The sequence below is a fragment of the Eubalaena glacialis genome, chromosome 10 (assembly GCF_028564815.1).
Source record: "Eubalaena glacialis isolate mEubGla1 chromosome 10, mEubGla1.1.hap2.+ XY, whole genome shotgun sequence".
NCBI lineage: Eukaryota > Metazoa > Chordata > Mammalia > Artiodactyla > Balaenidae > Eubalaena > Eubalaena glacialis.
In genome coordinates, this window is record NC_083725.1 from 67,759,218 (window position 1) to 67,771,647 (window position 12,430).

At 53.5% G+C, this 12,430-nt stretch overlaps 1 protein-coding gene across 1 annotated transcript; it reads left to right on the plus strand.

Annotated features, from left to right (window-relative positions):
- Nucleotides 1-2,436: 2,436 nt before the first annotated feature.
- KLHL35 (kelch like family member 35) lies at nt 2,437-11,387 on the plus strand. Its single transcript, XM_061202860.1, has 7 exons — nt 2,437-2,501; nt 5,104-5,982; nt 7,058-7,242; nt 7,719-7,837; nt 8,481-8,669; nt 10,087-10,275; nt 11,199-11,387. Exons 1-7 carry the CDS (start codon nt 2,494-2,496, stop codon nt 11,385-11,387), a joined length of 1,758 nt encoding a protein of 585 aa, XP_061058843.1. The 5' UTR covers nt 2,437-2,493.
- Nucleotides 11,388-12,430: the final 1,043 nt, after the last annotated feature.

Here is a 12,430-nt window from a genome sequence, read left to right on the forward strand (position 1 = left end):
GTCCTAGGGGAAAGGAGGGGGCTGAACCCCAGTTTCATCCTACATTAAATAAACATGGTGCTTCCTGGGAGCCAAGGGATGTGTCTCTTCTCCAAACAGGGCCCTTCTGGATAGAATTCTTGGGGTCTGGAGCCTTCATGGAGGAAAGGAAAAGAAACCCCTCCTAATGCTGGAACCCAGACTGGGCCCCCCACATTAACCTCTAGGACTGCCCCTCTGGGAACTATCAGGGGACTTGCCCTCCTTTCCCCCTTTCAAACATTTGCCAAGTGCTCCCTTCCTGGGGCAGAGGTCAGCTCCCGGCTCGCCCTGGGCATGAGGAAATGTATGTGAAACCTGACTGTCTGGGTCAGCAGTGGGGCACGCTGCCCTACCCAAATGCCCCAGTAACCTCCTCTCCAGTGTCTGGCAGGCCTGCCCAGGAAAACAGAACCAATCTTTCATGCTAGCCCCTTCCTGTTCAGTCAGTGCCCCTGGGTCCACTGGCTGCATGTCCCGGGCTCCTGGCCACACTTGGGCAACTTGAGTCATCCTAGAGTCTTTCAGAAGCAGGGAGAAGGGGCTGGAAGTTCTGAGTGGAGCAGCCTGTCAGCATCCCACGCTCACCAGGGCCCTACACTGCACCCCTCCAGTCCCCAGTGCAGAGGCAGTCCAGCGGTCTCCCCTCACCCCAAACAATGGAAGGAGGATGGAGGCCATCCCCCAGCTAGGCCGATAGCTGAGACCTTCACCCTCAGCTGAGCCCACAGCCTGTGGTCAACCCTGGCTCCTGTCCCTTGACCTGAGGGGTTACTGAGAAGGCCACCTTCCCAATGCCCTCCTTGTGACCTCTCCCTGTCTACTGAGGACAGCCGGACTGCCCTTAACAGGGAAACCGGAGACAGGGCCTCTCCCTTACTGCCATCTCTACAGACCTACTCCTTGCTTCCTCCCTAGGACCTTAGGGGGTGAGGCCTCTCCAGGCTGAGGGCCCTCCCTGAACCCTCAGCCCCTCTGTTCCAGGTATTTAGGTGCCCAAATCTCTCACATCCTTTAACATACAGCAATATATACAATCCATTTTTAGGGGGAAGCAGGATACACCATTCCCTGGAACAGTCCCCAGAACAGACCCTCCCCCAGGCCTCAGGACACATGCTTGGCCGTCATCACAGTGACCCCTCCCATCACGACTTTTCCACAAACTCGGCCTGCCTAAGCCTTGCCGGGGGCGGGGACGGGGCGGTTCCTACAGGATCCCAGCCTCACCGACTCCACAGGGCAGATGGCTTTCACTTACAAACCCCTCTTGAGTTCACAGCACCTCAGTAAGATAGGCAGAGCAGGAACCATGACTAGACTATTGCTCCTGCCAAGATGAAGAGCTGGGGCTAAGGGGTGGTTCGTGATCTGCCTGGAGCGGCACAGAGAATCCCGGCAGTGCCAGTACCAGCTCCCAGGTGCCCTGTGCCCATCCGGGCTCTCATCAAGGCAACCTCCTCCCAAACTGCTGCCCTCTTCCGTGAAAGCAAATTTCCTCATGTGCCCCACAGACACCGGGCCCTATGGCCCTTCGCAGAGGCAGCAAATGAACAGACACCAGCCTATGGCGCTGCCTCCCTCTGGCTCCAGGCCAGCCCAGAGCTGCCTCGTTCTCTCCCCACCCCCACCAGGCTGGCCCAGTACCACCACGCCCACTTCACTGTGCCCCCTCCAAGGTGGGTACATTGTCGAGTGAAAACCACCTCAACCATACCATACCACAGACCCAGGACCACACGCTGTCCACACACACAGTCCACAAGACACAGCCCCCTGTTGTGCACAGACAGACCCCTGTCACACACAGAAATGATCATATAGAGATGCTGACACAAAGACAGGGACACACAATGCATATAACCAGAAACACAAAGTCGCACAATGACATGTCTGCTGTCAAGCACGTACACAGATACAGCACAGAGTCACAAAGAGGCAGGAGGGATACCTAGACCTCCAAGCTGTGCAGTTAAATTCTTAGTCACACCTACAGCTACTCAATCACACCCACCCCAATGCCACAGTCACCACGTCCCCATGAACTCCCACACTCACATACAGGTACCCTGGAATGCCTGCATGCACACACACATGCCCTCACATCCATGTATCACTCAGGGGCACAACCAGCACCAGGTCACCCCCAATCCAGCCACACGGATCCCAGAGTTGCACACACAGTCAATCCCACGCCTACTCCCGGGTCCTCCCTTCTCCCCCTCCCAGGGCTGATCCAAGAGTAGAACAAAAGCCCTGTGTCCCCTCCTCCCCTTCCCCCTGAACTCTCCTCTCCCCCTCCCCCCCACCCCCCCGCCAGCGTCCATCCCCTTTGTCCTCCTGCAGTTGAGCCTGAGCGGGAGTCCAGGCAGAGCGGCAGGGACATTGCGCCCAGGCTGCCAGGGGTGCAGGGCGGCAGGACAAACAGGAGTGGTCAGTGCAGGAGCAGCCGCTGCAGAGAGCCTGGGAGAGGTCATGGCCAGGTAAGTGCCAGGTACCTCTGGGGACTTAGGATGCAGGACTCCCCTGGCTGTGTCATGTCTACAAGTCTGAGTGTGTGTTTGTGGGTGTAGATGTGACTGTGAAAAAGAAACAGGGTGGCATGTCAACTTCTAGGGGCTGGGTACCTCAGTCTGTGTCAGCACCCTCGGCTTGAGGTGCCTAGACTCTTAGCTGGGATAAGAGAAAACTAGATCAAGCCCTGCCTGGGAATCCCTACCTTTCATGTTCCAATGGGGTGTCCTTCGGCCCCCAGACTGGAAATCCCTAGGGTGGAAACTGGGTCTGATGTCCCAGTGTGTCCACAGTGCCCAGTGCAGTAGACAGCAGGAGAATGAATGAAAAAGTACTGGTGCACTTCCCAGGAGGGGACTCCCTCCCTCTCCCCTGGCAGCCCCTTGTGCCGGGACATCTCTGCAGGGAGAAGTCCCACCTGACGCTGATGAGACCTGCCCTCTTCGATCTCAGCTCAGAGTGGGCTGCCTTCTCAGCCAGTGGAAAATAGAATGAAGGCAGCATGCTCCCATGACCCCTATCAACTCCTTCCAGTGGTCCTGCGCTGCTCCTTGGGATACACCCCAACCTTGGCAAGTGTGGCTGAGCTGCTAGGCATGCAGAGTCTACAGCCAGGTGGGTTCAGGGCCCAGCCCCTCTACTTGGGCAAAGTAGTTAACTTCCTGGGACCCTGCCCATCAGGGAGCTCATTTCCTTTGATGCTAAGACAGGGGACCCACCACCCTGGATGGCCCAGGCATTAACAGTGAGAGCCAGACTGACTACTGGGCAAGATCTGACCTCCAGGGCAAAGCAGTCTCAGGGGAGGCAGAGCAGCTGGGATCAGGAGAATGGAGGGAGAAGCAAGGAGCAGAGAGCAAAGGTCTGCTGCCCTAGAGTAAGTTGCTACATAAAGGTGTGTGCGCTCCTTGTCCCTGGAAGTATGCAAGCAGAAGCTGTATGTTCATAATGGCCAAACCATAACCAATCCGTCACAGCCCTTCAGGCTATAGAATGCTTTCACAAACACCCCTCCTTTGATCCTCACAGCAACCTCTGAAGGGCAGGTTCCATCTATGTGATTGTTTCCTCATGACAAACTTAGAAAAGAAGAGGGGAAGGAGTCTAAAGAAACTCTTCAGGTTTGTGAGGATCAAATGAAATTATGTACATAAAAGCAACTAACACATGTGGTGTGCTCCCTTCCTCTTGGGTAAAAACATGTTAAGGAAACATTTGTTGAGTTTGTACTGTATACCTAGCACTTTTCATACATTCATTTAACAGTCACCAAGTCACAACAACCATGTGAGAGAGGCATTATGACCGCATTTTAGATGAGGAACCTGAAGGGGAGTAACTTGAGCAGGTCACACAGCGAGTCAGTGGCAGAGGCAAGATTAGCACCCGGATCAGTCCTTAGAGCCAGCTCTTTCCACTCCCCCACAGGGCTTCCTTGAGAACAGAAAACTTACAAAAAAGGTCAACTTCCCTCTCAGCCTGGGCTCTAACCTCATGTCCTCTTTCCCTCTGGGCCTCTGCACAGGCTGTTCTCTCAGCTGGAGACTTCCTCCCTCCACTCCCTTCCCTTCACCTGGCTAATTCTACTTATCATTCTCAGTCTCCACTCAGGGATGCCTTCCCTGACTCCCTCCCAACTGGGTTCAGTGCCCCTTCTGAGCTCCCCTAATGCTCTGTACTTCCCCATGGGACCCTGCCACACTGCGAGCTCCAGGAAGGCAGGGACTATATCTTGTTCACTGACTGGCACAGAAAAGGCTCTCAATAAATAGTAACTTAATGTATTCACTCGACCTTGAACAGGCACTAACTGAGCACCTACTATGGGCCAGATCCTGTACTCTTCGGGAGGGGCAGATATTATATAGAATAATCAGGGTGTGGTCAATAGGGATCACCTGCCGGAGATCCCAAGGAGAGTGGACGGGGTGAGGAGATGCGGGTAGAGTTATACCCCCCCGCACATACTGGATCTCTGTGGGGTCGACTGAATTCCTTGACCAAAGGCTACAGCTCCTGTCAGAGGGCCCTCCTTATACGGATATTTTGTGCAGGTTCCAATAACCTCCCAGCCCTCCGCCTTTAGACCTTGGGGAGGTAACATCTCCCTGCTGTTGGTAGCCATGTGGCACTGCTCTATCCCTTGTGGGAGTCCCAAAACAGTCTATGCTTTTGTAAATCCTTCATTAGAATCTTCTTAAATTACCCCATCTGAGAGCATGCCATCTGTCTTCTGCCAATACTGATAGGAAAAAGCTTAGCACGTTTGAAGAACAGAAAGAGCAGTATGGCTGATTGCGTAAGTGGAGGAGGAGGTGGTACAGCTAAGACAGGGTCTAGACCTTCAGGTAGGCAGGGACTAGCTCATTGAGGCCATTAGGAATCTCGACGGGTGGATGGAAGGAAGAGTGGTTGCATGAATGAAAGCACACTAGTTAAGATAATGCGCGCCTGCCTGACTAAACCAGTGAACCAACGGCAGGAATGGTGGGTGAGAGCCCTCCTGCCCTCTAACCGGGCCCCAGCCAGGTGGATTTGCCGACGACGCGGTCTGTGTTCTCTACCCGGCAGGATGCTGGAGGGCCCGGTGCCAGAGGAGCCGGAGCGGGATTGGGGCTCCGAGGCGCCGTGCGCGGGGTCCTGCCACGCACAGCGCATCCTGCAGACCCTGAATGCGTATCGGCGGAGCAGCACCCTCACCGACGTGGTGCTGCGTGCCGGTGGCCGCGACTTCCCATGCCACCGCGCCGCGCTCAGCGCGGGCAGCACCTACTTCCGCAGCCTGTTCGCGGCTGGGCAGCCAGAGCGTGGCCTGGCCATGGTGCCCGTGGTACCCGAGGCGCCGGGCCCGGCCGGGACAGCGGTGGCGACGGCGCTGGCCGTGGTGCTCGACTATCTATACGGAGCGGGCGTGCGGCTGCGCGCGGAGGACGAGGCGGCTGCGGTGCTGGCGCTGGCCGAGCGGCTGGGCGTGGCGGGCCTGCGCGAGGCCTGCGCGCGCTTCCTCGAGGGTCGTCTGCGCGCCGCTAACAGCCTGGCGCTGCGTCGCGTGGCCGCTGCTTTCTCCCTCGCCTCTCTGGCCGAGCGTTGCGGCCGCGTGCTGCGCCAGGCCTTCGCCGAGGTGGCGCGCCACGCCGACTTCTTGGAGCTGACGCCCGACGAGGTGGCAGCGCTTCTGGCCGACCCAGCGCTGGGCGTGGCGCACGAGGAGGCCGTGTTCGAAGCGGCCATGCGCTGGGTGCGTCACGACCCGCCAGCCCGCCGCGGACAGCTGCGGCGCTTGCTGGAGCACGTGCGCCTGCCCTTGCTGGCGCCCGCCTATTTCCTGGAGAAGGTAGAGGCTGACGAGTTGTTGCAGGCCTGCGGCGAGTGCCGCCCGCTGCTGCTAGAGGCCCGTGCCTGCTTCATCCTGGGCCGCGAGACCGGCACACTGCGGGCCCGGCCGCGGAGGTACGCCCCGCCCCCTCCCTCCCAGCCGCCCCTTGCCTCCTGCCCTGCGTTATTTCCTACGTTATTCCCCTGTTCAACCGCTCGCTCAGCCCTCCATCATCCTTTAATCCTATCACTTGATCATGCCTCTTGAATGAGATTCAATCATACATTCAACAGACATTTCATAGGCTTGGTGCTGGGTCCTTAAAGAGTTCACAGTCCAGTGGGGGAAATGCAGGGATCTCACATCTCGTGCACATTCTGCCTCAGTGCGGACTCAGGAGTGATTTGGAAACACCCTTTACCCTCGGGAGCGCAGTCTAGTAAGGGGTATAAATAGGCAGGGCTTGGGGGAAAAAAAGAAAGAGGCTTATTCCCACCCCTGGAACACCAGACCAGAAGACTTGGGGTGGAGTAGTCAAGACGGTCTGTCACCCTCACAGGAGTAAGGGACAGACTCTGTCTGACTCATCACCTCATCTCCAACAGTAAGCTCAGGGCCTGGTACAAGATGTTCAATATTTGTCAAAGGAATTAGGTAGGAATTGGCTAAAGGGTTTGGAAATTCTGGTGGGGCCAGAAGTCTGAGGGGTCAGTGGGAGGGGAGAATGCTTTGCTGAAAGGGTGTGTAGCCTGTTTCAATGGAGTTCGTGATTAGGGGATGAGTTTAGGAGGTGGTTATAGGAGGAGGGACACAGCCAAATTAGTCCACGATGGAGGTCAGGAAAGGGTGAAGAGAATGAGTTAGTGGCACAGCAACTTGGGCTTGAATTCCAGCTCTGTCTCTTACAGCTACATGACTTTTGCAAGCCAAAGTCAGGATTAAACAAGGTGGTTTTTCTAGGTAAGGGTAAGGACTCTGTAAAGATTTTTTTCCCGTAACTTAGAGGTCAGTAGAATGGGGTAAGGAGCAGTGCCCCTCTTCCCCTCAATAGCCAGAGGGGAGGCTGAAAGTGGCAGAGTGCAGCATGCGGAGGGTGGGGCAGAAGCGCACGGAAGGGCAGCAGGACCATATAGTGCAGTCCATGAGCGGGTGAAAAAGGGCTGAAACATGTGTGTGGGTTAACCGGCATTGGGTTTGTCCCCACGCCAGATTCATGGACCTAGCTGAAGTGATCGTGGTCATCGGCGGTTGCGATCGCAAGGGGCTCCTGAAGCTGCCGTTCGCCAACGCCTACCATCCAGACAGCCGGCGCTGGACCCCACTGCCCAGCGTGCCCGGCTTCGCGCGCTCAGAGTTCGCGACCTGCACTCTCCGCAATGACATCTACGTCTCTGGTGAGGGCGGAGCCATAGCCGGAGTCCCACAGGATTGGTTCATCACTTCCTGTGCGCCGCCCTCTGTTCTTCCCTCCAACCAGGCTATAGGAGCAGATCGGTCCTGTTAACCTACAGTTACTGGCTGAGGTGGTACTGCAGAGCCAATCATTGGTGTGACTCCACCCTTGCAATGTTGACTTCAACTCAGATTAGTATTGATCACTTCTCTTTAACTAGCCTACCATGTGCTGTGCATTATGCTAAGCAGCTTACATTAGTTATTTAATTCCCATTACAACCCAATTTTACAGGGAAATTAAGAATTTCCCCTGTTATCTTGACAATGGCAAAGATCGGTTTGATACCAATGCACGGTGCCCTCCCTGAGATTCGAGCCCTAAAGACTCAGAGAATAAAACACAGTCGCTGCTCCCCTGGAGTGCCCTGGGGATAGCAAGAGGGCCTGGGAACAACAGCTGCTTCTCTCTCCCTAGGAGGCCACATCAACAGCCGTGATGTGTGGATGTTTAGCTCCCATCTGCACACCTGGATCAAGGTGGCCTCGCTGCACAAGGGCAGGTGGAGGCACAAGATGGCCGTCGTGCAGGGGCAGGTAGGGACACCCGGCAGCTGCTGCCTTGGGCTCAAGGTAGAGATCTATGGACTGCCTGGGGGAAGGCCCTTTACAATCCGCTCTCTGTAAGAAGGGATCTGAGGCCCCCAAAAGAAAAAGGACTTGCCCAAAGTTGCATAATGATGCTAATGCTAATAATGATAGTAATTACTATAATAGTACAGCCTAGTAGTCAGGTGGTCAAGGGTGTGCACTCTGAGGCCAAAGAGCTTCGGTTTGAATCTTGACTCTGCCACTTAAGACCAAAAAGAAAAAGGAAAAAAAAATCTGCCAATTATCTTTGCAAGCTACATCCCTAATTCAGAAATGCAAATAAAAGTGCTTCTTAGGATTACTTACGTAAGGGGGTAAACTTTTAAGAAATTAGTAGGTATTTTTATTAAGCATCAACTTGGTGCCAGTTATTTTACAGATCTAATCTGTATTCAGCACCCATCCTACAAACCAGTATCATCCCGTTAGTACAGGAAAATCTGCTAAGGGAGGTTCAGTAATGGGAAGTAAGGACGCGGAGCCAGGAGCTGCGATGCGCCCCTGGTGGGATAGTTTCTCCACACACAGCCAGAGGCTGTGGGGCCGAGACGCAGACAGGCCTGACTCTTGGCGACCCCCTCATCCACAGCTGTTCGTGGTGGGCGGCTTCGACGGCCTGCGGCGCCTGTGCAGCGTGGAGCGCTATGACCCCTTCTCCAACACCTGGGCTGCTGCGGCCCCGCTCCCAGAGGCAGTGAGCTCAGCTGCCGTGGCACCCTGCGCCGGCCGGCTCTACGTGATGGGGGGCGCCGGGCGGGACGGCGTCAGCACCAACAAGGTGGGCTGGGAGAGGGCGGTGGAGGCCTGCTGTGTGCCTGGCGCAGAGCTGGGTCTTTCATGTCCTCATCCAGGCACTGAGGAGTCATCCCCATGTTTCAGGCAAGGAAATGAATTCAGAGAGATGACCCAAAGGTCACACAGTAGGTCTGGACGCGAATGTTTGGGCTGGTGCCATATGGGTTTCATAGATTTTAAAAATTAAATGAGGGCAAGGGTGCGACTAGTTAAAATGCTTTTCCTCCATTCCAAAATACAATACACTTGGGACTTCCCTGGCAGTCCAGTGGTTAAGACTCTGCACTTCCACTGCAGGGGGCATGGATTCGATCCCTGGTCGGGGAACTAAGATCCCACATGCCACGTGGTGTGCCCGAAAAAAAAAAAAAAACACTCATTATTGAAAATTTAGAAAACAGAGTAATAGAAAAAAAAGTCATCCATAATCTCACCACCTAAGGATAACTACTACCATTAATATTTGGTGCATTGCCTTCTAGGCTTCCTCTGAGTTGACTTTTGCTTTTGTTTTAGTAAAATTTTGTATTCTGCTTTTTCTTGTTCTAAGTATAAGCACTTTCTACATGCTTAGAAACTCTTCACAGCCATCATTTCAATGTCTGTGTAACAGTCAATGGAGTGGATGAATCACAGTCTACCAAATTTTCTATTGTACATTTAGGCTTTCTGTGAATAAAAACTGATCTTCGTTGTGGCAGCTCCCTCCCCACCCTGATGGCCTCACAGGCATGTGATCCTGAGATCTGACTCTTCCCCACACTAGGATCTCTCACCCTCCTTATTCCCGCTGCACTCCCAGCACACCTTCCTGGGCTGGCTGGGGGAATGCCCTTTAGCACCTTCTTGTGCAGCACTGACATGAATAGGCCATTCTGGGGGTTTCCAAGGAAACAACTGAGGAAATAGGGAGTAAGGTGAGCAGGCAATTACAGGTATGAACCCTCAGAAATTGTAAAAGGCGTCGTAAACACCTGTGGGCCTAGGAGGCCTGTGGACAGCTACAGAAGTGGGGGCTGTGAGACACCCCAGCTGGAATATGGTCATGACCTCAGCACACCAGGGAGGAAGAGGGTTGACAGTATATGCAGCCAGGAATGCATCTCCATGGGGGCTCTGAGAACCCTCTACAGCACTAATGCAGACGGTATCTCCACCTCCTGGGATACAGACCTCTTCCGGGACCTTGAAAGATGAGGAGGCTTTTGACAACGGAGTCCAGGGGGAGGAGCTGGAATGTGGAACCAGACTGAGCACACGTGAGGGGAGACACACAAGCTCAGGCCTGGTGGACATACGCAAATGTGTTGAATGAGTCCCCCCGACCGAGAGAGATGGGAGGTGTGGGCAGCAGGGCAGTTGAGGGGTAAGTCTTCACCTCTGCCACTCGTTCCTCTCAGGTGCAGTGCTTTGACCCCAAGGAGGACCGGTGGAGCCTGCGGTCACCAGCGCCCTTCTCGCAGCGGTGTCTCGAGGCTGTCTCCCTGGAGGACACCATCTATGTGGTTGGGGGCCTCATGAGCAAAATCTTCACCTACAACCCTGGCATGGATGTCTGGGGGGAGGCAGCTGTCCTCCCCAGCCCTGTGGTAAGTGGAGGGTCCTGGGCACAGCCCTGGCACTGGTTCCATTTAGGAGAGTAAAAACCCACTTCTAAGGATCTGGTTCTCAGAGGTAGTGAGTCCTGTGTCTGACTCCATGCTAGCGGTTTTACGTAGTTCTCTAGCTTTGTCCCATAATGATAATTAGCCTTGGGCTTCAAAGATAAGGAGACTGGCCTTAGAGAGGTTGAGGCCACCAGTAAAGCCATGTAAGGCAGAACCTGGAACCCCAGTCCCAACTGCTGTAGCTTTGGATGGGGGGCTTGGTCTCAATGACCCTGCAGTCTGTCCTGATCTGTAGGCTACCAGGTGGTAGCTTACTGTTGGAGGAGGGGGGAGAATGGAGAGGGGACTTGGTAAGTTTCCCTTGCCCCAGTGATATCAGAGAAGGGAGGTCTAGGCCCTGGACGCTCCACCCCTGCATTCCTTGCCTCCCCACACTGTTCTGTTCCCTCTCCAAAGAGACTATATAGGGGTATGGATAGATTGGTGATCCCTGCCAGTTCTGGCCTCCGGTGATTCTAAGAGCCTGAGATTTCTGGCTTCTCTGACTCTGGTGGTACTTATTATTGGAGTGCTTACTATATTTCAGGCACTATGTAAAATGCTTTACATGCTTAATCTCATTAACTGTTAAAGGAACCTTTTGAAGAAGGTACTATTATTCTTCTTACTTTGCAGATAAGGAAACTGAGGCCAGAGAGGTGAAGTGACTTGTCAAAGGCCATTCATTTAGTAAGGGTCAAGCCAGAGCGTGAAGTCAGGTCCACCCAATTCTTACCTCTCTACCTTCCAGACTGCCTACTCATATTCTGTGGGTCAAGGTTTTGTTGTCTGGCCTGGCCAGCTAGGGACAGAGGGAGCTCCAGGCTAGACCCTATAGCTAATTGTCTTTCTGTCTGTCCACCCAGGAGAGCTGTGGCGTGACTGTGTGTGATGGGAAAGTCCACATCCTTGGCGGGCGGGATGATCATGGGGAAAGCACCGACAGGATCTTCACCTTTGACCCCAGCAGTGGGCAGGTGGAGGCCCAGCCATCCCTACAGCGCTGCACCAGCTCCCATGGCTGCGTCACCATCGTCCAGAGCCTGGGCAGGTGACTCATACTTGAACCAGGAGGTGGGGAGGGGAGGGAGAACTCAGGTTCACCACTGCTCCCCTCATGTCACCTCGGTGTAAACAGCCTCTTAACTTATTGCCCCTTTTCTTGTAGAAATAAAACCTCCTTCAAAGGTTGGGTCTGTGTTCCAGCTCAAGCCTCCTTTGCCTGGAGAAGTAATGCCCAATATCTGCTCCCTGCTTTGACTCTTTACAAAGCACCTTCATATGTTATTACCTCGTTTACCTTCATAATAGCAGCGTGGACATTTTAAAAAATTATGAAATATTTCATGCATAAAAAGAAGAAACATATTTTGCACAGTTTAAGAATTATAATAAAATAAATATCTGTGACCTAGCTTAAGAAATAGATCACTAGCTTAAGAAATGCCTTTGTAGGCCCCTCTATTTCCAAACCCATCCCTTCCCACATTCCTCCCAGGAATTGTCACTATTCTTAAATTTCAGATTATCGGCACTTAAAAAAAAAAACTTTTAGTGAGCTAGTTACTAATATCTGTATTTTACAGAGAAGCAACTGATTTTAAAAGATAAGGAGACTCACCCAAGGCCACATACTTAGTAAGAGGCAGAATCTATGACTCATAGATTTCATGAAGCTTTAGCATCTATGAGACACTTCTGGTCAGGATGGTTCTTCCTTTCTAAACCACCCTCTCCAATTCAAACACCTAGCAATGATAGATAAAATTAAAAGCCAGACAACTGAGGCACAGGCTTATAAGTAAGCAAACATGTCTGAGGACCAGAAACAGAATTGTAAAACATAAGGCAGAAGCTCAAGCTTCTAAATTCAGATTCTGGGATAAAGGCTTTAAAACCAGGATGACAAACCAGGATCACTGCTAGAAGCCTGGGCCAAGGTGGGGCTCCCCCTCTCATGAAAGAAGCTGAAACAAAACAGAACAGTTGTAGAACCCTGAACAGCCTCGGGGGTCAAGACTCGCAGTAAACTGGAGGCCCAGGGTAGTGGGCACCAGAGCCACAGGCCTCTAAGACACCAATGAGCCCAGCTCTGCAC